The sequence below is a fragment of the Trachypithecus francoisi genome, unplaced genomic scaffold (genome assembly GCF_009764315.1).
Source record: "Trachypithecus francoisi isolate TF-2019V2 unplaced genomic scaffold, Tfra_2.0 Lachesis_group8, whole genome shotgun sequence".
NCBI lineage: Eukaryota > Metazoa > Chordata > Mammalia > Primates > Cercopithecidae > Trachypithecus > Trachypithecus francoisi.
Genome location: NW_022681473.1, coordinates 758,462 through 785,493, shown reverse-complemented (window position 1 = coordinate 785,493; position 27,032 = coordinate 758,462). Strand labels below are relative to the sequence as shown.

At 49.1% G+C, this 27,032-nt stretch overlaps 1 protein-coding gene and 1 non-coding gene across 5 annotated transcripts in view; both read right to left on the bottom strand.

Moving 5' to 3' along the window:
* AP2A2 (adaptor related protein complex 2 subunit alpha 2) overlaps positions 1 to 27,032 on the bottom strand; it is a 102,721-nt gene that overhangs the window by 40,308 nt on the left and 35,381 nt on the right. For all 4 annotated transcript variants that reach the window (XR_004435635.1, XM_033204013.1, XM_033204011.1 and 1 more), the window contains exons 2-4: positions 10,734 to 10,802; positions 2,623 to 2,765; positions 271 to 464 (exon numbers count right to left, since the gene is read on the bottom strand). Coding sequence is in view for 3 of the 4 variants with exons in the window: in XM_033204013.1 (XP_033059904.1) it covers positions 271 to 464; positions 2,623 to 2,765; positions 10,734 to 10,802 (406 nt within the window). In the remaining variant the exon portion in view is untranslated. The remainder of the gene's footprint in view (positions 1 to 270; positions 465 to 2,622; positions 2,766 to 10,733; positions 10,803 to 27,032) is intronic.
* LOC117081831 lies at positions 24,332 to 24,433 on the bottom strand. Its single transcript, XR_004436310.1, has one exon. It is a non-coding gene; the product is annotated as a U6 spliceosomal RNA (small nuclear RNA).

Sequence of the window (27,032 nt, the reverse complement as noted above, 5' to 3'; positions counted from 1 at the left end):
TGTTTGTAGGGATGGGATCTCCCTGTGTTGTCCAGGCTGGTCTTGAACTCCTGGGCTCAAGTGATTCTTCCACCTTGGCCTCCCACAGTGCTGGGATTAGAGGCCTGAGCCACCACGCCCAGCCTAAACTTGGAATTCTGGATCCGACCTTACGCTACATCTCATCTCCCATAAGATGGGAAGAGTAAAACATTTCCTGGGCTAAGCAGCTCCATATTTGATGCATTGGGCATGAAAGCAGCACATCTTCGGCAGGAGCCTGGCACATACCCAGCTACGAGGACCTTAGGGATCTCCCCGGCGAAGGCCTCGGCCATCTCCCGGCTGCCCACGCTGGCGATGCAGTGCAGGGCCAGGCCCATGAAGGTGGGGTTGCGGCTGGCCAGGTCATTCTTGATGGCGTTGTTGATCAGGCGGATCAGCTCACTGTTTGAGTTCACCAACACAGAGATGAAAAGGTAGCCCTGCATTCCAAAAGACAGGAGAAGAGAAACCTCGTGACAATCCAACTCCGCCTGTGGCCCCGAGTCACCCAACAAGCAGTGACACACAGACGCGGAAGCAGCCCCAGCATCACCCATGCACCCAGGGCACTGCTGTGGAAGCTGCGGCTCTCAGGACTCGGCACACGTCTGTTCCAGTGGAACCGGGATGCCTCTGCTACGACGCTCTCATGCCGCAGCGTTCCTGTGGGGCACATCTGACTAGGATGCCATGAGCCACACGCCAACAGGAACCGGATCCCCCAGTCCCACTCACTCCACTGTGGGCCACGCGTCTGAGTGTTCCGGGCACCTCACTATCCTCGACTTAAGATGGGAGGGAACCTTCACTGACAGGCTGATTTTAGCTACAGTGGTTTCCAGAAACCCAGCTGCCTGTTCCCTCCCACTCTTCAATCTGCCTGTCTGTGTCACAGCCTCACACCGCCCCCTCCCCCCACCCCCACCGACCCAGGGCAAACCCCAGTCCCGTGTTACTGCCACTTCTTCCCAGCCATCCTCACAGGTCACACCCTCCCCACCCAGGGGGAAACAGTGGTTTTCTCCAGACCCAATCCATCACTGACCACCCAGGTTAAAGATGTGCCCAGCCTCCCACAGCTCCCAGGAAGATGCCACCAGGGAGCTCCCGACCTTCCAAACACCACTGCCCCTTCAGCCCTGCTCTCGCAGCCCAGGCCACTGCCAGGCACCACCTGCTCTGCTCGCCCTGCTCCTCCCACCCTCAGCCCCCCAGTTAACTTTCCCTTCCTCCAGCCTCAGCTCAACGCACCCACCCCCACTCCCTCTCTCAAATCCTTTCAAATTCTATGTCTGTGGAGCCATGTGACACCCATCTCCCCCAGGACAAGGCAGGGCCCAAGTTCTGGTCCCTGTGCCTCTGTCCTCGAGGCTAATCCCCCATGTCCCCCAATACTACTTGGTGCACCACAGGCACTCCACAAATGCTTGTTGAATAAATACCAATACTTACTAAAACCCCGAGACATCTAGAGTCTCTCTTAATTTCCCTAAGTTTAATTTTTTGACAAATGGAAGAAAATGTTACTTTATACCACCAGGGAAAACACAAAAATAATGTAACTACAAGAGACTACACAGCTCAACTTGCAGAGCCCATGAAGGTTTCACAAGCAGAGTGACAGGACACCATGCATCAGCCTGGCAAGGGCTGGGGAGATGGTGGACCCAGCACCCTCCACAGAGTGACAGGACACTGTGCGTGGCTGGGGAGATGGTGGACCCAGCACCCTCCACAGAGTGACAGGACACTGTGCGTGGCTGGGGAGATGGTGGACCCAGCACCCTCCACAGAGTGACAGGACACTGTGCGTGGCTGGGGAGATGGTGGACCCAGCACCCTCCACAGAGTGACAGGACACTGTGCGTGGCTGGGGAGATGGTGGACCCAGCACCCTCCACAGAGTGACAGGACACTGTGCGTGGCTGGGGAGATGGTGGACCCAGCACCCTCCACAGAGTGACAGGACACTGTGCGTGGCTGGGGAGATGGTGGACCCAGCACCCTCCACAGAGTGACAGGACACTGTGCGTGGCTGGGGAGATGGTGGACCCAGCACCCTCCACACCAAGACCCAGCCATGTGCATCCAGTGCCTACTGCAGAAACAAAGCGGTCCAAGGGGCCACGGGATGGGTCTACTCCGGACAGTGTGTCGTCAAGGCACTGTGGCAGGGAGACATCCCTCCTCTGGAGGCCGACCTCATGGGCACAGGGCACCAACCACATCAAATGCTGGGCCACGTGCACCGCTCTCCAGACCAACCAGGAAGTCCTGAAACTCGCCAGAAGGGAGGTTTCGAAGAAAGGAGGAAGAGAAGGCATGGCCACCTCACCAGGAGAACCGCATGCAGGAGGAGGAACGCTGTGAGGGCATGGGGCTTCCTGAAGAGCACCCAGATGAGGCGGGAAGGGGGCCCTCAAGGTGTTGGCAGCAGGTGCTAACACGGACTGGGCATGCGTCTCCATCTGCAGCAGACCCACGTGGCTCATGTCAGCTGTGGGCAGAGAAGGAAGCGGCGACCCTACGCGGGCACGGGGCCTCAGTCCTGCCAGGCACAGGCCGTCCTCCACCACCTCCACCTGCAGCGATACTCACGATCTGCTTTTCCGTGTATCTGTTTGAACTCAGCAGGTTCACAGCCTCCATGTGTCCAAAGTCAATGTCATGACCAAGGAGAAAGATGAAGAGCAACTTGCAGACGTACTTTTTTTTACTATAGCCATCAAGAGCCTTGTCACCTACAGAAAAGGTGGGAAAGAGGTTTTATTCCAGGCGGGCAGAGGCAGGGGAGAGGGGAGAGCAGAGGGCAGTGCAGCAGAACAGCAGGCAGAACGCACAGGCCTCCAGCAGAGGGGTGGCCGGGCCTAGGCACATGCAGCTGCAGACACTGCTGAGCATGGACAACCTTTCTAACCTCCTGGTACTCATCAGAATCCAAGTTTTTTATTTCCCTTTCAAAAACAGGCACCAGAACACCTGGCAACAAGAGTTCTGCCCTCCCAGGACAACCCTGGGCAGGTGCAGCCCAGCTGGCCCTCACAGGGCCTCACTCCGACCAGCCAAAATCCCACAGAGGGCCCTGCTGTGACGGAACTTGCAAACCCTGCCTTCAACCATCAAGCTTGTCTTTGAAATCAGTTTATTAATTTGGGCAGATGAACACAGTCTAAATTATCTGCCACTTCACAGCCATTCTAGGGCAAATCAGCTAGTCATGAAAACAAGGCCCACACGCAATGGCCCCTAGGGCTTCTGTTTCTCTGCCTCATCCCAGTTTGCCTGAGTCCCTCACAAAGGATCACGGTAGAGCAGGTTCAAAACATATAACTGGCAGAATATAAAATTCCAAAATATAAAACCGACCCTTAAAGGGCCGTTCTGGGCCGGGTGCGGTGGCTCACGCCTGTAATCCCAGCACTTTGGGAGGCCAAGGCGGGCAGATAACCTGAGGTCAGGAGTTCGAGACCAGCCTCAACATGGAGAAACCCCATCCCTAGTGAAAATACAAAATTAGCCGGGCATGGTGGTGCATGCCTGTAATCCCAGCTACTCGGGAGGCTGAGGCAGGAGAATTGCTTGAACCTGGGAGGCGGAGGTTGCAGTGAGCCGAGATCACGCCATTGTACTCCAGCCTGGGCAACAAGAGCGAAACTCCGTCACAAAAAAAAAAAAAAAAAAAAAAGGGCCGCTCTGCATTCCTATCCCGAACCTGAGAGGTGAGGGAGGGCCCCTCGGAGCCAGCCTCCAGCAGGCTGTGGAGGCGAGCGGGAAAGGCGGCCTCAAGGCCGGGTCTCACGGAGACTCTGCTGCCACAGCATGAAGGAACGCAGACTGGGAAGACAGCCCAACCACACCAGCTGCTCTGGCCCCCTTCTTGTGAAGGGCTGGGGCGCTTACACCTCCATGGACAACCTCTCAGGCTGTGTAGAATACAGACCAGCCACTTTCCTGGGGAATGGTGCATTGCCAGTCAGCCAGTCAGCTGGACGCTGGACTCCGAGGAGCTCATGAGAAGTCCGTTCGTTGTCAGCAGCAAATTAACATCATTTAACAGACCAGACAATATAAATAAAAGCAGACCCAACCCGGTTCCAGCCTCCCTCACCGTATCCCTTAACCTCTCTGAGCCCAACTTCCTTAGCAGGTTATTATAAAAATGAAACAGCACAGCAGACACGGAGCGCCAGGGGTCTGGGGCAACATAAGGTCACAACACAGGTTCATGAGCACCATCTTTCACAGATGATAAAATGTGACAAAATGTCTACCTCAGAATGACTGCAACCTGCTTTTTTTTTTTTTTTTTTTTTTTGAGACAGTCTCACTCTGTCACCCAGGCTGGAGTGCAGTGGCGCAATCTTGGCTCACTGCAACCTCCGCCTCCCAGGTTCAAGTGATTCTTGTGCCTCTGCCTCCCGAGTGGCTGGGATTACAGGCACGCACCACCACACCCGGCTAATTTTTGTATTTTTAGTAGAGACAGGGTTTCAACATGTTGGTCAGGCTGGTCTCAAACTCCTAACCTGGTGATCTGCCCACCTCGGCTGGGATTACAGGCATGAGCCACCGCGCCTGGCCTGGTATTTTTTTATAACAAAATACCAAGCCGAGTAAGATAAACTGGAGAGTGAGTCAGGAACCAGAGCCTCAAGGCTTTCTCTTGACCTGAAAGTTGGGAAGAGGGACAGAGACCCAACTGGTCACCAGCCATCTGGTCACCAGCCAGAGGCGCTGCTGGCTCCACTCTCTCCAACCCCCACAGCCTGCACGGGGCTCACACCCTCAGAGGCAGGGTGGGGACTCCTTCCACTTCCTCACCAACGCACACCAGCCCCAACAACCGTGTGTGGTACAAGGCAGTCGCTCAGTTTTTGCCTTTTACATCAATGAATTAATAATCAAGCAAACTAATGGTAAAAGGAACAATAGGCTGCCCAAGTGAAAGAAAAACTAAAGTGTTTTGTCTTGAGACAAGGTCTCGCTCTGCCACCCAGGCTGGAGTGCAGTGGCATGACCACGGCTCACTGCAGCCTCAACCTCCTAGGCTCAAGTGATCCTCCCACCTCAGTCTCCCGAGTAGCTGGGACCACAGGCATGTGCCACCACACACGGCTGATTTTTGTACTTTTAGTAGAGATTTTTAGGGTTTCACCATGCTGCCCAAGCTGGTCTTGAACTCCTGAGCTGAAGTGATCTGCCTGCCTTGGCCTCCCAAAGTGCTAGGATTATAGGCATGAGCCACTGCGCCCGGCCTAGTTAGCAAATTAATGTGCACTGCCTGGGAAACTCCCGGAGCCGACCGATAATAAGAAATGATGGCCGGGCGCGGCGGCTCACGCCTGTCATCCCAGCACTTTGAGAGGCCGAGGCGGGCGGATCACGAGGTCACGAGATCGAGACCATCCTGGCTAACACGGTGAAACCCCGTCTCTACTAAAAAATACAAAAAACTAGCCGGGCGAGGTGGCGGGCGCCTGTAGTCCCAGCTACTTGGGAGGCTGAGGCAGGAGAATGGCGTAAACCCGGGAGGCGGAGCTTGCAGTGAGCTGAGATCCGGCCACTGCACTCCAGCCCAGGGGACAGAGCCAGACTCCGCCTCAAAAAAAAAAAAAAAAAAAAAAAATGACCAGCCAGGTGCAGTGGCTCTCGCCTGTAATCCCATCATTTTTGGGAGGATTCACTCGAGGTGGGTGAGTTCACCTGAGGCCATGAATTCGTGATCAGCATGGGAAACACAGCGAGATCCCATCTCTACAACAAGTTTTTTTTTGTTTGTCTTTTTTTTTGAGGCGGAGTCTCGCTCTGTCGCCCAGGCTGGAGTGCAGTGGCCGGATCTCAGCTCACTGCAAGCTCCGCCTCCCGGGTTTATGCCATTCTCCTGCCTCAGCCTCCCAAGTAGCTAGGACTACAGGCGCCTGCCACCTCGCCCGGCTAGTTTTTTTGTATTTTTTAGTAGATACGGGGTTTCACCGTATTAGCCAGGATGGTCTCAATCTCCTGACCTCACGATCCGCCCATCTCGGCCTCCCAAAGTGCTGGGATGACAGGCTTGAGCCACTGCACCCGGCCTACAACAAGTTTTAAATTTCGCTGGGCATGGTGGTGCACACCTGTTGTCCTAGCCACTCGGGAGGTGGAGGCAAGAGGATCACCTGAGCCCAGGAAGTCAAGGCTGCAGTGAGTTAGGATCATGCCACAGCACTCCAGCCTGGGCAACAGAACAAGACCCTGTCTCTTTAAAAAAGAAACAAAGGAACTACCACATCTCTACTGCAGAGTGTGAGAACACAACAGCTGTTTTCTAAAGGCTTAAAGATGGAAGCCACACCCGTGAACATCCCAGTAACTCCCCTGGGCTCCTGCAAGCATGACAGCTGCACATAAGCACTGATTTCTTGCCCATGCATCTACAGGCCACCGTCAAGACCCCGTCAGATCTGGCCGGGCCTGCTGTCCATGGCTGTGCTCTGGGTCCACGCTACCCAAAGCACGTTCTTGCCATAGCGGAGGTAGGAAGAGCCCAGAGGGGAGACTCCCTTAAAGCTGAGGTTGGGACTGATAGGAACACTTCTGTCCACACACCTCAGGCCACACATCAGATGGTCACACCTAACAACCCTTATTAAAGGATAAAGATCACAGGGAAGCCATCTGGGCCTACAGTTTTCTTCATGGCAAACAAATACGGATTCAACTCTCTGAAGTTCACAGCACTACTGAAGAAACTCCACAGACAGACATGACCACGAGACACAATGCACTGGAGTGACCTACACATCTCCCGCTGTCCTGCCCATTCCATGCTTTCCATCTCCACACTTCCATCAGGGATTATTTCCTTTGGAATTTCCTTTAGCACAGGCCTTCTGGTAGGAAATTCTTTCCATTTCTGTCTTCAGCAGGTACTTTTTAGCTTCATTCTTAAAAGGTATTTTTGTTGGATATCGATTCTTTCCCTAGTTGTAACTGTCCTAACATTTTGAGGTTGTGTACAGCACCCCCATGTCAAGACCCCGGCTGCAAGTCTGGAAGAGGACTGGCTCACCGACAGTTCACTCTGCCCTACGGGTATTACCTCTGGGTGAGGCCTTCAGTTCACTGTCGAAGGGGGTCTCCAGTCTTTGACTATCATCCCTCTAGACAAGGCTCCTCAGCCCTGGCACTACGGACACCCTGGCCGACACCTCTGTTGTGGAGGCCGCTCTATACACTTTGGGTGTTTGACAGCCTCCCACCTCCACCCACGAGTGGACCCACACTCCTAGGGGCCAGGCGCAGTGGCTCATGCCTATAATCCCAGCACTTTGGGAGGCCAAGGCAGACCGATCGCTTGAGCCCATAAGTTTAAAAACAGCCCAGGTAACACGGCAAGAAACATGTAAAACATGTAAAAACTTGTTTTACATGTTAGCCAGGCATGGTGGTGGCACCTGTGGTCCCAGCTACTTGGGAGCCTGAGGTGGAAGGATGACTTGACCCCAGGGTGTTGAGGCTGCAGTGAGCCGTGATTGCAATGGGCAGCCTGGTCAACAGAGCAAGATCTTGTCTCAATAAATCAACAGATCAATCAATCGATCAATTGTTTTCAGCAGAAGGGTTGGTCTAAATCAGCAGTGCTCACACAGCAGCCTCATGCCACATGCAGTCAGTAAGCAAGTGAAACAGCCAATCCAAAGTGAGACTCACTCTAAGTGTGACACACACAACCAGACTTCAAAGACCTGGTGTAAAATAACTCGGTACCTTGTTTTTTTAATTTTTTTTTTTTTTTTCTGGGACGGGGTCTCACTTTGTCACCCAGGTTGGAGTGCACTGGCATGATCTCGGCTCACTGAAACCTCTGCCTCCCGGGTTCAAGTGATTCTCCTGCCTCAGCCTCCCGAGTAGCTGGGATTACAGGTGTGAGCCACCATGACGGCCAGTTTTTTTCAATTGATTACAACGATATTTTAGATATACTGAACTAAATAAAATATATGATTAATTTCATTTGCTCCTTTTTACTCTTTTCCAATGAGGCTGCCAGAACATTTAGACCTAGGAGTGTGACTGAGACTGTTGCTAAATTGGAGAGCACAGCTCCAAGTCACCCCATCTACCCACAGCTGGCAGGGCAGGCCTCAGGCAGCACATTTCTTACAGACAAGGAGTAGACTTTCTTCTGTGTCTGCTGCCACCATCCAGGGTACGCGCGCGCTCAACAAAAGCCAACATGTCACTGTGTAGGAGGGGCCACCTTCCCTATTGAGGACAGCCAGACAGGCATGAAGTCTCCTTTAGTCCCAAAATATTTATACAGAGTTTGTAAAAAAAAATTTCTTTTTTTGAGACGGAGCCTTGCTCTGTCTCCCAGGCTGGAGTGCAATGGCACAATCTCGGCTCACTGCAACCTCCGCCTCACCAGTTCAAGCGATTCTCCTGCCTCAGCCTCCCAAGTAGCTGGGACTATAGGCACGCGCCACCACACCCAGCTAATCTTTGTATTTTTAGTAAAGATGGAGTTTCACCACGTTGGCCAGGCTGGTCTTGAACTCCCGACCTCAAGCGACCCGCCCACCTCGGCCTCCTAAAATGCTGGGATTACAGGCGTGAGCCCATGCCCGGCTCCCTTTTTTTTTTTTGAGATGGAGTTTTGCTCGTCACCCAGGCTGGAGTGCAATAGCGCGATCTCAGCTCACTACAACCTCCACCTCCCGCATTCGAGCAATTCTCCTGCCTCAGGAGTAGCTGGGATTACAGGCACATGCCACCATGCCCAGCTAAATTTTTTTGTATTTTTAGCAGAGATGGGGTTTTACCATGTTGGTCAGGCTGGTTTTGAACTCCTGACCTCAAGTGATCCACCCGCCTCAGCCTCCCAAAGTGCTGGGATTACAGGCGTGAAGCCACCACACCTGGCCAGAGAGTTTGTAAATTTAACAGCCTAACAAAGTCTTTAAAGTTATACCTCAACAAATTAGATTATTATTCTGAAACCTATAAAAACTCCCATTCAAATTTAATCTTTAGCATTCTAAAGGCCATGAATCCTTTTCACAACAACAAAATGGATTAACATTGGCTGGGCGCTGGTTTCTTTTCAAGCAATTTCTATGTATTTCCTCATTTCCTCACAATGAGCAGACACAGATCCCGTTCAATGAAGGCCCAGTGGCTCCAAGAGTAAGGCCGGCTGGCAGTGGCTGGCTTTGTCAGGGTCAGGCTCCCCAGGTGGAGAGCCACGGCTGAGTGAGAGGGTGCCAGGGTGCAGCCCTTTCAACCCAGTGCCACCGCCTCCAGCCGGCAATCTGGGCTCCTGAGCTCCCTGATGGGCAGGTGGTAGCGACTCTGTCAGACCCACATCTCCTTCTGCTTCTGCCCTTTACTTTTCACTGGTGTCACTCTCCAATAAATCTTCTGTACACAGCCCATTTCAGAGTTCGCATCCTGGAGAACCCAATTTGAGATCACTGGTTTCCCCATTTTACATTTGAGAACAATGTAACAATGTGCACACCGGGCATGGTGGCTCATGCCTGTAATCCCAGCACTTTGGGAGGCCAAAGAGGGTGAATCACCTGAGGTCGGGAATTCGAGACCAGCCTGACCAACACGGAGAAACCCCGTCTCTACTAAAAGTACAAAAATCAGCCAGGCCAGGCACAGTAGTGTCTCACGCCTGTAATCCCAGCACTTTGGGAGGGCAAGGCGTACAGATCACTTGAGGTCGGGAGTTCAAGACCAGCCTGGCCAACATGGAGAAACCCTGTCTCTACTAAATAAAATTACAGGTGTGTAGTGGCACACGCCTGTAATCCCAGCTACTTGGGAGGCTGAGGTAGGAGAATCGCTTGAACCTGGAAGGCAGAGGTTGCGGTGAGCCAAGATCATGCCACTGTACTCCACACTGGGCGACACAGCAAGACTCCATCTCAAAAAAAAAAAAAAAAAAAAAAAAAAAGAAACTATTGGATATCCATTCTCCATTCTCAAGCCCTCAAAAGCACCCATCCCATGAAACTCCAGGAGTCCCCAAGCTGTGTTCTGCCTGTCCCTCCAGTTCTACAGGGGTCAGGCTCAGCCTTCTCCCTGACTCACTGTGCCTGGGCAATTCCAGCTACACTGTGGCTAAGGTATGCAAAGGGAGGTGAGCCAGATTGCAAATCTGTAAACATTAACTGAAAAACGAAGGCTTGAAGGATTAACTGGGCTTTCACAAATGTCCTAAGGGCTGAAAACTAAGTCTATACTTCACATTTCTTCCAAGTAAGGATGTTCAGGGAAGGCACTCAGCCCACACACTGGCTCACAGAGAGGTAGTCTGCCGAGAGCGGGTCAGGTCCCTGTTGACCGTCAGCAGGAATGTTTGGTGGCGCCTTGCGCAAAGCGCTTCCCATACTTGGTGTTTGTCCTCTGAACCCCCAGCACACTGGCCTGGTGGCTAGCACTGTGACATGCAGCCGGGCACTGCACCGGTGCTGTTCCAGCTCCAGGAAAAGACCAGACACCAGGACCGGCCGCCGCACCTGACCAGCTGCACACATGCCATTACCTGACCAGCTGCACACATGCCATTACCTAATTCTGACATAGAGCCCTGATAGAAACTGTAGAAACTGAGAACTTCACTTCAGTGTGGGGGAAAAGAAGACAGTATTAAAAGATTGGGTTCTTATTACAGAAAATTTACAACAGGACATTTCCTGGAAAAGGTTAAACATACTTACCTTTAAATTTTGATCTAATATTTGCCAGTTCCTTGTTTATCCTTTTTATTTCTGCTTCTTTACTTTTGCCTAAAAAAAAGAACCAAAAGGCATTTTTATTTTAACTGATTTCTAAAGAAACACCATTTCCCTGATAAGACTGACACTCAGAATTCACGAATGGGTTGAGGCCCCACTTCAAGGCAGGAGAAAAGCCAAAGCAGACACCTGCCTCCAACCCAGAGCCGGCAGAAAGGGGCTGCAGCAGGGCTGGGGTCAGGACCCAGCCAAGGGGAGCGCCTGGGTCAGGAGAGCAAAGGAGCACGTACGTCCTGAACCACCCCGGCCGGCCGCCGCACACCCAGGGGTGCTCCAGAGCACCATTTCTAACGCTACCTTTTTACCAAGCTCAGAACTCAAATACCTGCCGGATGTTTGCCATGATAAATCATCATCCACTAATAATACAGCGGTTTACTCCTAAAATCAACTTTCACTGCCAAAAGTACACAGTTTTACTACTACAGGCTTCCAATTTTCTTTTATAAATTCACCTCCACAGTCTCCTCCTGGATCAACTGCAGTCGCAAAACAGATGCAGCCTCTGCAACACGCATCCTTCAAGACTCAGCTCAGATGTGCCCGTTAAAATAAAGGCTGGGCCCATCAGCCTGCCTCCTCTGCCGTATGGACTGAATGTTTCTGTCCCCCCAAAATTCGCATGTTGAAGCCCTAAACTCAATGTCATGGTATCTGAAGATGGAATCTTTGGAAGGTGACTGGGTTTAGATGGGGTCATGAGGTGGGCCCTCATGATGGGATGAGCATTCCTACAAGAAAAGTCCTCAACAAATACGGTTAGGTACTAATATCATTAATAACATTAGGAGTGCTCCCACCAACAGGCCCAAAGGCTAGCTTCTGTCCAAAGCAGGAAAGACTGATCTACTCAGTCTATCTGTTGATAGATATTACGACCTATCTGTTATAAAATCTAGTCATTTAAAACAGTCTTTCTTTTTGGCTTATCCATCCCCAATGGCAATCAAAATACCTGAATTGACACATTTCAATTTCATGTCTCTTACTTAGTTTCATGTCTCTTACTTAGTTACAGGTACCTTAGTCTGCTCTGGCTGCCATGACAAAACACCCCAGGCCGGGTGGCTGAAAGTTTATCTCACAGTCCTGGAGGCTGGATGTCTGTGGTCAGTGCACCAGCAGGGTGGTTTCTGGTGAGGGCTCTCTTCCTGGCTTGCAGACAGCCACGTTCTATGTGCTCACGTGGCCTTTCTTTGATGCATGCTTATGAAGCGAGCACGCTCTCTCTTCCTCTTATAAGGCCACCAGTCCTACAAGATTAGGACCCCACCCCTATGACTTCATTTAACCTTAACCGCCTTCTGAAAGCCCTATCTCCAAATCCAGTCACACTGGGGTTGGGGCTTCAGCATATGAACTGGGGTGGAGCCACGGAGGCAACTCAGTCCACAGCTAGAGGGAACCTTAAAGACAGACTGATGCATCTGTTCCATAAATATCCACTGGGCACCTACAACTGTCCACACACTGTGCTGGGCACCAAGGCATAAGGATGAGCAAAAACAGACATGGTCTCTGTTACCCTCATGGAAGACACAGTCTGGCAGAAGACTTACTGATCAAGAAGTCGCACACCTATTTAATCACCATGTACCGCGTAAGGAAAGCAGATGAAACTAGGAGGGATTACGATACAGGGAGTAGGTCTGCACTGCAGGGCAAACAGTGGTTTGTAGGAACACAAGGGTCTTCCTACAAAATCTGGTAAGTCCACTTTGATAATATCCGACTGTGATATTATACGGACATGCTGGGTCTGTCCACAGTTCCTGGCTCACAACTCTCACAGCTCTTACTGTGATATTACGTGGACATGCTGGTTCTGTCCACAGTTCCTGGTGATATTATATGGACATGCTGGGTCTGTCCACAGTTCCTGGCTCACAACTCTCACAGCTCCCAGTATTTTTCCCCAAGGCAGGCCCTGAGGCTAGCAAGGGACTCTAACATCCCCCGCCTTTCTGTCTTGGAGCTGGCCACAAATACATTCTCTGACCTACCTTGTCTGACTATGGGTCACAAGACCCCCATTTCTCAAAGGGCCCTGCCCCACACCCCGGGGGAGGAATGCTGCACAGAGAGGCCAGGAAGAATCTGCACAGACAGGCTCTACTGGGTTTAGATCACACCCTTTTGGTCCAGTCCCTTTGTACCCGGCTGTCCATCATGCCTATCCAATGAAGTCTCCACAAAAGGCCCAGGCGGACAGGGCTTGGGGAGCGTCCAGATAACTGAACACAGGGGGATCCCTGGAGGGCCATGGAGCGGCCATGCCCCAGTACCACGCCCTACGCATCACCTCCCCTGCACCCTTCGTATGAGCCTTTATGATCAAAGAGACGTGTTTCCTGAGTTCTGTGAGCCACTCTAGCAAACTAATTGGATCCAAAGAGGGGTCAGGAGATGTCCATTCACAGGCTGTCATGCAGGAGCACAGGTCACAACCTGAGGCTTGAGGCTGACATGAGAAGTAGGGGGCAGTCCTGGGACTGCCCTGTGGGATCTGACACTACCTCCATGTAGGTGGTGTCAGAATCGAGTTGGAGGATCCCCAGCTGGTGCCCACAGCAGAACTGATTGCTTGTTTGCTGATGGGGACAGATCCCCACGTATTTTGGGGTCACAGAAGTCTTCTGTGTTATAGTGGGACAGCAGAGGAATCATAGCTTAAAGTCTTTTCTCAGCTCACACCCATGAAATTTGGGAATTCTCTATTGCACAAAAGAGGGAAAATGCACATTAGACATGCGACAGTCAAACTTCCAGTACATGCTAAATCTATTGCTAAATGGCCCTTGCTCAACAAATACTTGCATGTACGTCACAAGCCAGGCATGGGAGAGAGACGAAACCATGTGTAGTTTAACTCTACCTGGACCAGCCGTGAAAACTAAGGCTTAAAGAGTACAAAGTGATCTTAATAGGGACACACGTTTAACAAGCACTGTCAAAATACAATTATTCATCACACAGGGTAAGGTGAGTTGTGTGCAAAAACAAGTTTGTGTACATTTAAGTCACTTTTTATTCTTATTTTTTAAAAAATTAAAAATATGGCCAGGAGCGGAGGTGCCTCATCCAAGGCAGGTGGATTGCCTGAGGTCAGGAGTCTGAGACCAGCCTGGCCAACATGGTGAAACCCCGTCTCTACTGAAAATACAAAAATTAGCCAGGTGTGGTGGCAGATGCCTGTAGTCTCAGCTACCTGGGAGGCTGAGGCAGGAGAATCACTTGAACCCAGGAGGCAGAAGTTGCAGTGAGCCGAGGTGACAGAGCAAGATTCCGTCCCAAAAAAGAAAAAAAGAAAAAAGAAAAAACAGAGACAAGTTCTCACTGTGGTATTTGGGCTGGTCTCGAACTCCTGAGCTCAAGCAGTCCTCTCACCTCGGCCTCCTAAAGTGATGGGATTACAGGTATGAGCCACTGCACCTGGCTCTAAGTCACTTTTTTAAAACAACAACAAATTTGACTATTTAAAAAACCTTCTCAACTGAGTCTTTGGTTTAAGGATCTCTGGCTGAAGTAAAAGGCCTCTGCAGCAACCCATCCATATCAGAACACGGCACAAGCGGCCCCGCCAGGCCTGGTGCGCACAGATCAGAGGACAAGGAGTTCATCCCTGCCCTACGCAGTCACGGGGCCTAACTCAACCACTGCTGCTTCCAAAACTGATCTTGCCTCCCCCACAAGACAAGCTCCCTCCTCCAGAACATCGTTTGTCTTTTACCACACATTTGCTAACAAATAAGGCTGAATGTTTCCTGAATTGAACAAACACTCCTTTGAGCCAGTCCTGCCCTAGAAAACTCCAGATGGACAGGTGGTCAGAACAGGAAAATCAAGTGCCTATGTGGTGGCTCCCCCACCAGCTTCTGCCCTCAGAGGACCTTCAACAAGACACAGACACACTCAAACCTCCTGTCCCCATCTCTTCCCAGCCCTGAAAGCTGCTCACGGCAGTGACCCCTGGGCAGGCTGCCCAGAGTCTCAGCATCCCCACTCCTCTCTGTATGATGGCTGACCAGCGGACGGCTCCGCAAGAAAGCAGGGCAGCAGGCACAGGAGGATGCTGGCAGCCTGATGTCCCCCGGGATGGCAGGTTTTTTGAACTTGGCTGAAAGTCATGAAAACAGTGTCTTGGGAGCTTCTGCCACACAAAGCCTGCAGGCAGCTTCACACAGCTGGGACTGCGCATGGGTGAAGCACTCTGCAATGGGTGCAGTGTGCCAGTGTGCGTGTGCCTCACGTGTGCATGCCACTGTGTGCACGTGTGTGCGCCACTCAGTGTGTGTACATGTGTGGTGTACATGTGTGCTTCTCACAAAGGTGTACACAGATCTGTGCTACTAAGTCTGCAGCCGGGGACCTGTGCTCTCTCCCTGTCATGTGCCTCCACTTTACCCGCCCAAGCACCAGGGAAAGAAGCCACTCTGACGGGGAGCTCATGTTGTCCAGAATCAACAGAGCTCAGATCCAAAGCAGAAATAATAAAAACCTGGGGGCAGGAGACAGAGAAAATAATACTACATGAGCTACATCAACTTTCCTAAGCGGAATCTACAGATTTTATGTAAGGTTGTGAAACCACAAACTAAAACTAAGAGCACATAATTTAGAGTTATAGAGGCAACCGCCAGGAGAAACAAGCCGTTAAACCCCTCTCCTCTGTGGAACAAAAACACAGACAAGACACAGCTTCTCATCCACAGCTTTAATTGCCCAATTTTCAACACACACACATACACAAACACACACACACGTACACACCAAACACACACACACACACACACACACACGTACACACCAAATACACACACACAAAGACACACACAAACACACACACGTACACACCAAATACACACATACACAAATACACACACACAAATACATACACACGCACACACCAAATACACACACAAATACACACACATACACAAATACACACATACACAAATACACACAAATACACATACACACACGTATACACCACACACACAAATGCACACACACACAAATGCACACACACACCCATACACACACATACACACCAAATACACATACACACACACACATACACAATACACACATACACAAATACACATACACACGTACACACCAAATACACACACAAATACACACACATACACAAACACACACATACACACCAAATACATACACAAATACACATACACACCAAATACACACACATACACAAATACACACACAAATACATAAACACATACAAAAATACACACATTCACACACATACACAAGTACACACATACAAATACACATACACAAATACACACTCAAATACACAAATACACATAAATACATGTACACACCAGATACACACATGTACAAACACACATGAATACACATTTATACAAACACAAATACACATATATACACACAAATTCATGCACAAACACACAAAATAAACACAAGTACACAAATGTACACACCACACACAAATATACATATACACACATTTACAAACACAAATACAGATACTCAAAAATACACACATGTACACAAACACAAATACTACTTATACACACAAACACAAATACAACATACACACATACGTACATACATATAAACACAAATACACATACACACATACACACATGTACACACACACGCAGAAACACAAATATACATACATAACACACATACACACACACTTTAAAATGAGGGCAGGCCAGCCCCTGAGGAAAAGCATGGAGGGTGGTGACAAGAGTGAACTTGGGGGCCAGCACGCGAGGCAGGAATCCAAGCCCAGCCTCTGACTCACTCTGTTGTGCCTCTGAGCTCCAGCTCCCTCAAAAAGAAAGCCACCAAGGGCCGCACAACCTCACGGCATCATGTCTGTGCAGGAGAAAGTAGACAGGCCGGGCACAGTGGCTCATGCCTGTACTTTGGGAGGCTGCACTTTGGGAAGCTGGGGTGGGCAAATCACCTGAGGTCGGGAGTTCAAGACCAGCCTGGCCAGCATGGTGAAACCCCATCTCTACTAAAAATACAAAAATTAGGCCTGGTGGCACGCGTCTGTAATCCCAGCTACTTGGGAAGCTGAGGCAGGAGAATTGCTTGAACACACCAGGAGTCGGGGGTTGCAGTGAGCCGAGATCGCACCAATGCACTCCAGCCTGGGCAACAGAGTGAGACTCTGTCTCAAAAAAAAAAAAAAAAAAGCGTCTCGGCCAGACCTGAGGACAGGAGAGCCCAAGCAGCCCGTGTCCACACAGGGTTGAGCGTGATGCAAGAACCAGGGCTGGAGTGACCTGGCCCAGCGCCCCTACTGAGCAGAGACGACGCAAAAGCAGGGAAAAGAGGAGGTGCAGTGACAGCGTGCGGACGGAGGCAGGACGCAGCCAGGGACTTCTAACTGCAGCTGCCAGGCAGGCCACTGTGTGAAGACAACAGAGGAGGGCTCTCAACAGTAGAAAAGCCACCCAGACCATGTCTCCTCTGACAGTTCAGGAAAACTAATTTCACATAAAAATAAGCAATCAGGGCCGGGCGCGGTGGCTCAAGCCTGTAATCCCAGCACTTTGGGAGGCCGAGACGGGCGGATCACGAGGTCAGGAGATCGAGACCATCCTGACTAACACGGTGAAACCCCGTCTCTACTAAAAATACAAAAAGCTAGCCGGGCGAGGTGACGGGCGCCTGTAGTCCCAGCTACTCCGGAGGCTGAGGCAGGAGAATGGTGTAAACCCGGGAGGCGGAGCTTGCAGTGAGCTGAGATCCGGCCACTGCACTCCAGCCTGGGAGACAGAGCCAGACTCCGTCTCAAAAAAAAAAAATAATAATAATAATAATAATAAGCAATCAGGGCCGGGCGCAGTGGCTCATGCCTGTAATCCCAGCACTTTGGGAGGCCGAGACGGGTGAATCACGAGGTCAGGAGATCGAGACCATCCTGGCTAACACGGTGAAATCCTGTCTCTACTAAAAAACACAAAAAAACTAGCCGGGCGTGGTGGCAGGCGCCTGTAGTCCCAGCTACTGGGGAGGCTAAGGCAGGAGAATGGCGTGAACCCGGGAGGCGGAGCTTGCAGTGAGCCGCAATCTGGCCACTGCACTCCAGCCTGGGCGACAGAGCGAGACTCCATCTCAAAAAAAAAAAAAAAAAAAAAAAAAGCAATCAAGCCAGGCGCAGTGGCTCACGCCTATAATCCCAGCACTTTGGGAGGCTGAGGCAGGTGGATCACTTGAAGTCAGGAGTTCGAGACCAGCCTGGGCAACATGGTGAAATCCCATCTCTACTAAAAACACAAAAATTAGCCGGGCATGGTGGCGTGCGCCTGTAATCCCAGCTACCGGGGAAGCTGAAGTGGAAGAATCGCCTGAACCCGGGAGGCAGAGGTTGCAGTGAGCCGAGATGACACCACTGCACCCCAGCCTGGGCGACTGGGCAACAGAGAGAGAGCCTGTCTCAAAAACAAGAAACACAATCCAGCACGACCATGGCTGGGATCACGGATGATGACATGCAGGCAAGACTGACACATTCAAGTCAACCACCATGTCCGAAATTTACCAAAAATGCTCTAGTAGAAGCTGCATGATCAGTGTGGCACCCCTGCAGTTGTGATGGACGCAGGTAACAATCTGAGACTCCAGGGTCTATCAGGGACTCTCCTGTAAAGGAGCAGAGCGTGTTCCTGTTACTGGCCAGGCGCCAATTCGTGCCACGGACACTGCACTGATCTCCATAAGGCAGAGGGCTTCACAGGAGGACTTCAGCCACCCCACCTTGCCAGGAACAGATCGAGCAAAAACTCTTACCTTTTTAGATAAATTAGCTTGAGGAGAAGGGGAGGAGCTGAATTCTGAAAGGGTAAGCCATGAGCAAGAGTAACTGACCCACAGCAACAAGCCCAGCCACACGCAGAGTCTGATCTTTGTTAAAGAGACACTGGCCGGGCCAGGCACAGTGGCTCACACCTGAAATCCCAGCACTTTGGGAGGCAGAGGCAGGTGGATCACGAGGTCAGGAGATCGAGACCATCCTGGCTAACACGGTGAAACCCCGTCTCTACTAAAAATACCAAAAAAAATTAGCCAGGCGTGGTGGCGGGTGCCTATAATCCCAGCTGCTCAGGAGGCTGAGGCAGGAGAATGGCATGAACTCAGGAGTTGGAGCTTGCAGTGAGCCAAGATGGTGCCACTGCACTCCAGCCTGGGCAACAGAGCAGGACCCTGTCTCAAAAAAAAAAAAAAAAAAAAAGAGACGCTGGCCGTGGCCATCCTGCACTGTCCCTGTCTGCAATAAGCCCAGCCACACACAGAGTCTGATCTTCGTTAAAGAGACGCTGGCCGTAGCCATCCTGCACTGTGCCTGTCTGAACAGCAGCCAGCCCATCAGCACTAAGGGTACTGTACTTACACCAGGGAATTTTCACAGTGGACTTAGGAATTCTGGTGGCTAATGAGTAACCTGAACATGCCATAGCTACCAGCAAAAGCAGGTTACAATTTGCACTCTATGAGGTAGCAAGGAACACGCTCCACATGGGCAGGCTTGGAAAAAAGCTCTCGAATTTGTAGAATTATTGTCCCTGGTCATTCTTCAGGAACAGCACGCTGGTTAATGATTTCTTGTTTACGGGCTGAACTAATCAACAGAGAGGATCAGTATTCTGGGAACAGCCCAAGTTCCAAAACAAATAGTAAAGGAGCCTATAACAGATTATTATAAAATACCAAACTACCAAAATCTTATGTCCTTGCAATGGGCAACAAAACTTGGTCTACAGAGTTTTAGTCTGTATATAAACTGATTTCAGACTGGGCACAGTGGCTCACGCCTAATTCCGGCACCTTGGGAGGCCGAAGTGGGAGGGCTGTTTGAGCCCAGGAACTCAAGACCAGCCTAGGCAACATAGGGAGACCCGGTCTCTACAAATAATTTTTTTTAAAAATTAGACAGGTGTGGTGGTGCATACCTGTAGTCCCAGCTACTAGGGAGGCTGAGGTGGGGGGATCACCAGAGCGTAGGAAGTCAACGCTCCAGTGAGCCAGCCAGGATAGCATCACTGTACTCCAGCCTAGGCAATCAGGTGAGACTCTGCCTCAAAAGAATAAAGTGATTCCACTGAGTAACCCAAAAGTCCAAAACTGACCAAGCCCAAGAATTTTTGAAGGAAGCTGTAATTGCTAACATCACTATTACGGTGGTTAGCACAGCAGTCAGCCAAGCAAACTCTGAAATCGGGCCTAGACTGGAATGTCACTCCATGTTTGACTAGCTACGTGACTCTGGGCTATCAACTTAACCACAATCTGCCTCAGTTTCTCTTCTTCAAATAGGAGTACCATCAATGAAAGAGCTGCATGAGAAGTGTGAGATAAGAAGCAAAGCACTGGTCCAGTCACGAGAAGCTACTGTGCCCATCACCAAGGATAACCTCACAAGTTCTCTCTTTTTTTTTTTTTGAGACAGAGTCTTGCTCTGTCGCCCAGGCTGGAGTGCAGTGGCGCAATCTTGGCTCACTGCAACCTCCACCTCCCAGGTTCAAGTAACTCTCCTGCCTCAGCCTCCCAAGTAGCTGGGATTACAGCCACCGGCCACCCGCCTAGCTAACTTTCATATTTTTAGTAGAGACAGGGTTTCGCCATGTTGATCAGGCTGGTCTTGAACTCCTGACCTCATGATCCACCCACCTCGGCCTCCCAAAGTGCTGGGATTACAGGCATGAGCCACCACACCCGGCTCATTCTCTTTATTCACGCACAGAAGGGACGAGACTCAGTACAGAAACCCTCAGAGAAGCAAACCGGAATAAAAGGGTTCAAAGAGTACTAACAACTGTTCTGCTACAAAGCCACAGAGGTAAATGCATGTGTGGCTCTGACAAATGTTAACAAGCATATCTTTTTTTGACAGTTTTATTGGGAAATAATTCACATATCATACAATTCACTCATTTAAAGCATGTAATTCAATGGCTTTTTGTACAGTCACAGAGTTGTCCATCAATCTAACTTCAGAAAATTTTCACCTCCCCACAAGGGGAGTCAGCCACTCACTCACCAATCACCCCTTCCCAGACCCTAGCAAGTAGCAGTGGACTTTTTACCAATTTCTATGTATTTACATCTTTTAAACATTTCATATAAATGGAATAATACGTGGGCTTCTGTGACTGGTTTGTGTCACTTAGCATCGTTTTCAAGGTAGTATTAATTACTATTTCATTACTTTTTAATGCTTAGTAAATTTCCATTGTGTGGCTATACCATATTTCGTTATCAATTCATCACTTGATGGATTTTTGGATGGCTTGCGCTTTTTTGGCTATCATGAATAACATCGCTATGAACGTTTCATGTTCCAGTTTTTCTATCAACATATGTTTTTATGTTTCTTGGGTACATATCTAAGAATACAATTCCTGGTCATAGGAATTCCAGGCACCTGACAAGATGTTTTCCAAGGGCAGCTCCATTCTACATCACCACCAGACAAGAATGAGTGTTCCAATTTCTCCATAACCTCGATGACACTTGTTATTGTCCATCTTTTTTTTTTGTTTTGTTTTGTTTTGTTTTTTAGATGGAGTCTCCCTCTGTTGCCCAAGCTGGAGTGCAGTGGCACGATCTCAGCTCACTGCAACCTCCATCTCCCGGGTTCAATCAATTCTCCTGCCTCAGCCTCCCAAGTAGCTGGAATTCCAGGTGCCTGCCACCACGCCCAGCTAATTTTTGTACTTTTAGTAGAGATGAGGTTTCACCATATTGGTCAGGCTGGTCTCAAACTCCTGAGCTCAGGTGATCCACCCACCTTGGCCTCCCAAAGTGCTGGGATGACAGCTGTGAGCGCCTGGCCTCACCTTCTTTCTTACAGCCATCTGGGTAAGTGTGATGCAGTATCTCATTGTGATTTTGATTTGCATTTTTCTGATGGCTTTTATATGCTTACTGAACATTCGTAAATCAATTTGGAAGAAATGTATATTTTAATACTTCATCAATTTTTTTTTTCTTTTGAGATGCAGTCTCACTCTGTTGCCCAGGCTGGAGTGCAGTGACATGACTTCAGCTCACTGCAACATCCACTTCCTAGGTTGAAGTGATTCTTGTGCCTCAGCCTCCCAAGAAGCTGAGATTACAGGTGCCACCACACCCAGTTAATTTTTGTATTTTAGTAGAGACGGGGTTTCATCACGTTGGCTAGGCTGGTCTTGAACACCTGACCTCAGGTGATCCACCTACCTCAGCCTCCCAAAATGCTGGGATTCCAGGTGTGGCCACCGCACCCACGGCCCCTAACACTTCATCAATTTTTTAATTTAGTTGTCTTATCATGAAGTTCTTTATATATTCTAGATAATAAGCCCTTTATCAGGTGCATGGTTTTCAAATATTTTCTCATTCTCAGGTTGCCATTTCACCTTCTCAATAGTATTTTGTAGCACACGTTATTAAGTCCAAATCAACTTTTTTTTTTGGTCATGTGCACATCTGTTGTCACCTAGGAAATCCTATTCCAGACCGGGTACAGTGGCTCATGCCTGTAATCCCAGCACTTTGGGAAGCCGAGGCAAGCAAATGGGGTTTGGCCAACATGGCGAAACCCCATCTCTACAAAAAACACAAAAATTAGCTAGGTATGGTGGTGCAGGCCTGTGGCCCCAGCTACTCAGGAGGTTGAGGCAGGAGAATCGCATGAACCTGGGAGGCGGAGGTTGCAGTGAACCAAGATCACGCCACTGCACTCCAGCCTGGCAACAGAGCAAGACTCCACCTAAAAAAAAAAAATCCAAAGTCACAAAAACTTACTATTTTTTTTTGGTAGAAGTCTCATAGCTCTTACAGTTGGGTTTATGATCCATTTGGAGTTATTTCTTGTGCATAGTGTAAGGTAGGAGTCCATTTACATACTTTTACATGTAGATCCATCATCCCAGCACCATTTGTTTAAAAGATTATTCTTTTCCCCCACCACTGAATTGTCTTGGCACTCCTGCTGAAAATCAATTCACCAAAAATGTAAAGGTTTACTTCTGCACTCTCAATGTTATCTCAGTATCTATGTATCTGTCCTTATACTAGTACCTTACTGTCTTAACCATTTGTGTATTAAGTTTTAATCCTCCAATCCTGTTTTTTGCATCTATGGAGATGATCAGGTATTTTTTTATTAATGTAAGTATTACATTGACTGACTTTCAGATGTTAAACCAACCTTGCATTCCTGGGACAATTCTCACTTGAATCTGGTATATAATCCTTTTTTTCTTTTTTTGAGACAGAGTCTCGCTCTGTTACCCAGGCTGGAGTACAGTGGCATCATCTCAGCTCACTGCAACCTCCACCTCCCGAGTTAAGCGCTTCTCCTGACTCAGCCTCTCGAGTAGCTGGGACTACAGGCACATGCCACCATGCCCAGCTAATTTTTCTATTTTTAGTAGAGACGGGGTTTCACCATGTTGGCCAGGCTGGTCTCCACCTCCCGACCTCATGATCCACCTGCCTCGGCCTCCCAAAGTGCTGGGATTACAGGTGTGAGCCACCACGCCTGGCCTGTATAATCCTTTTTATATGTTGTTGCTGGATTCAACTGGCTAGCATTTGGTTGAAGATTCTTGTTTCTATATTCATGACAATAGCCTGTAATTTTCCTTTCTTGTCATGTCTTTGTCTAGTTTGGATCTCAGCATAACACTGGCCTTATGGAATGGGTTAAGTATTCCCTCCTATTTTTCCAAAGAGTTTGTAAAGGACTGGTATTAATTCTTTTCTTGAGATAGAGTCTCACTCCATCGCCCAGGCTGGAGTGCAGTGACGCAATCTTGGCTCACTGCAACCTCCACCTCTCGGTTTCAAGTGATTCTCCTGCCTCAGCCTCCAGAGTGGCTGGGACTACAGGCGCACCACCACACTCAGCTAATTTTTGTATTTTTAGTAGAGATGGGGTTTCACCATGTTGGCCAGGCTGGTCTTGAACTCCTGACCTCAAATGATCACCCATCTCGGCCTCCCAAAGTGCTGGGATTACAGGCATGAGCCACCGCGCCCAGCTAGGGCTGGTATTAATTATTTAAGTGTTTGGTAGAACTCAAGTAATGACAAGCTCAATAAGTGGGATTTTTCTAGAGAAGCCACCTGTCCCAGAGCTTATTGTTGTGACAAGATTTTTTTTGTTTTTTGGTTTTTGGGTTTTCTTCTAAGATGGAGTTTCACTCTTGTTGCCCAGGCTTGAACACAATGGTGCGGTCTCAGCTCACTGCAATCTCCACCTCCTGGGTTCAAGAGATTCTCCTGCCTCAGCCTCCCAAGTAGCTGGGATTACAAGCGTGCACCACCATGCCCAGGTAATTTTTGTATTTTTAGTAGAGATGGGGCTTTACCAAATTGGCCAGGCTGGTCTAGAACTCTTGACCTCAAGTGATCCGAGTGACTCGGCCTCCCAAAGTGCTGGGATTACAGGCATGAGCCACTGCGCCCAGCCGTGACAAATTATTAATTCAATCTAACTACTTATTATAAGTCTATTTGGGTTTTCTTTTATGGAATGCTTCACAAATCTGTGTGTCATTCTCACACAGGGGCCATGCTAATCTCTGTAGTTCCAATTTTAGCATACGTGCTGCCAAAGTGAGCAACTATCCAGATTTTCTATTTCTTCTTGAGTTAGCTTCAGTCACAACTTTCTAGGAATTTGTCCACTTCAACTAAGTTATCTAATATTTTGTCACACAATTATTCATGGAATTATCTTACAATCATTTTTATTTCTGTAAGGTGAATAATAATCTCCTCTTTCATTCCTGCTTTTAGCAATCTGAGTCTTCTTTTTATCTCAATCAGTCTCACTAAGTTTGTCAATTTTGATGATCTTTTCAAATAAACCATCTTTGCTCTCATCTTTGTTATGTTCTTCCTTCTCCTTGCTTTCGGTTTTATTCTTGCTTTTCCTGGAGGCTTAAGGTGAAACAGTAGGTTAATGATTTCAGATCTGTCTTTTTTAATGTAGGTATTTACAGTTATAAATTTCCCCCAAGCCCCAGTGATAGTGATAGACACTATCACTGCAGTGTCTAATTTTTGGAATGCTGTGTTTTTATTTACATTTATCTCCAAGTTTTTTTTTAAGAGACAACGTCTTGCTTTGTCACCCAGGATGGAATGCAGTGGCGTGATCATAGTTCATTGCGGCCTCAAACTCCCAGGGTAAACAATCCTCCTGTCTCAGTCTCCCACGTAACTGGGGCCCTAAGGGCACACCTCTAGGCCTGACTAATTTTTTTATTTTTAGTAGAGATGGGGTTTTGCCATGTTGACCAGGCTGGTCTCGAACTCTCAACCTCAAGTGATCTGCCCACCTCGGCCTCCCAAAGTGCTGGGATTACAGGTGACATGAGCCACCACATCTGGCCTATCTCCAAGTACGCCACCGCACCCAACTAATTATTGTATTTTTAGTAGAGATGGGGTTTTGCCATGTTGACCAGGCTGGTCTCAAACTTCCAACCTAAAGTGATCTGCCCACTTATATATATAAGGGAGGTTGTCCTCTGTTTATTTTGTTTACCTGGAACTATCTTAATTTCTTTTTCTTTTTTTTTTTTGTGACAGGATCTCGCTCTGTTCGCCCAGGCTGGAGTAGTGCAGTGGCACAATCTTGGCTCATTGCAACCTCCACCTCCCAGGTTCAAGCAATTCTTGTGACTCAGCCTCCTGAGTAGCTGGAATTACAGGCGTGCGCCATCATGCCCGGCTAATTTTTGCATTTTTAGTAGAGACAGGGTTTCACCATGTTGGCCAGGCTGGTCCCGAACTCTCGACCTCAGATGATCTACCCACCTTGGTCTCCCAAAGTGCTGGGATTACAGGCGTGAGCCACCGTGCCCAGCCAATTTCTCTATTTTCAAAGGACAGTTTTGCTGGACACAGAATTCTCAACTGACAGTCTCTTTCAGAAACAGGATTTTCCCACTCAGCTAGCTCATATGATGGCAAGCTCAGTAAATGGGACATGTCCGAGAGTGACATGCTCTGCAGCCGGGACTTGCTGAGGAGCTCCAGCCTTCATGTGTCCCCTCCACTGGCTGCTAGGCTGCTGGCTTTCCCAGCTACCATGGTAATAAGGCAGCTGGTTTCCATGGTTACGACGGAGCTGGGGAGAGGAGAATGGAAGGAGGTTGAGTTAGAGGTTCCACAGTTGTTCACAGATAAATGCTCCTAAGAGTGTCGCAACCTTTGGTTAATTTTGAGTTCCTACAGTTGATTTTGACCATTTTTGCCAGTGCTTTCACTGCTTTTATGAAGGACTGGATTACAGAGGCCTCACTCCACCATTCTGGCTAAGTGGCATTTCTGATGCAGACTCAAAGCTATCACGAATAAAGAGTGTTTAGCACACATGCCTCTGTCGATTCTGTTTTCTAAACCTCCACATGTCACTCCTACCTTTCCACTCCAGATCCTCACCACCTCCTCTGGACCAAAGCAATTGATCTTTTCCTAACTGGCTTTCCTGCCTCTAAGCCTCATTAAAACCCATCCTCTATATCCAAAATGACCATTCTTTTCCTTTTCTTTTCTAATTTTCTGCAGAGATAAGGTCTCACTAAGCTGCCCACACTGGTCTTGAACTCCTGAACTCAAGTGATTCTCCAGCTTTGGCCTCCCGAAGTGCTGGGATTACAGGCCTGAGCCACCGTGCCTGGCCTCAAAATGACTATTCCACTAGCAAAACAGAAATTGAGGCTGGGTGCATTGGCTCATGTCTGTAATCCCAGCACTTTGGGAGGCCGAGGCAGGCAGATTACTTGAGGTCAGGCGTTCAAGACCAGCCTGCCCAACATGGTGAAACCCCATTTCTACTAAAAATACAAAAATTAGCCGGGTGTGGTGGTGGACGCCTATAATACCAGCTCCTTGGGAGGCTGAGGCAGGAGAATCACTTGAACCCAGGAGGTAGAGGTTGCAGGGAGCTGAGATCAATACCACTGCACTCCAGCCTGGGTGACAAGGGAGAGATTCCATCTCAAAAAAATTTTTAAAAATTGAGTGTCATTCCCCTGCTTAAAATACTTAAACAGCCCACATCCTAGACAGGAGGTCCCTACCATCTGGTTTTGGCCTGCCTCTCCCACCTTGGTCTCCAGCCACATTCCCATGCCCCACTAGGCCCTACCCATGCTAGGAATCCCCCTCAGTGTATTGCACGTGTCCTGCTGCTGCTCCTGCATCTCTGCA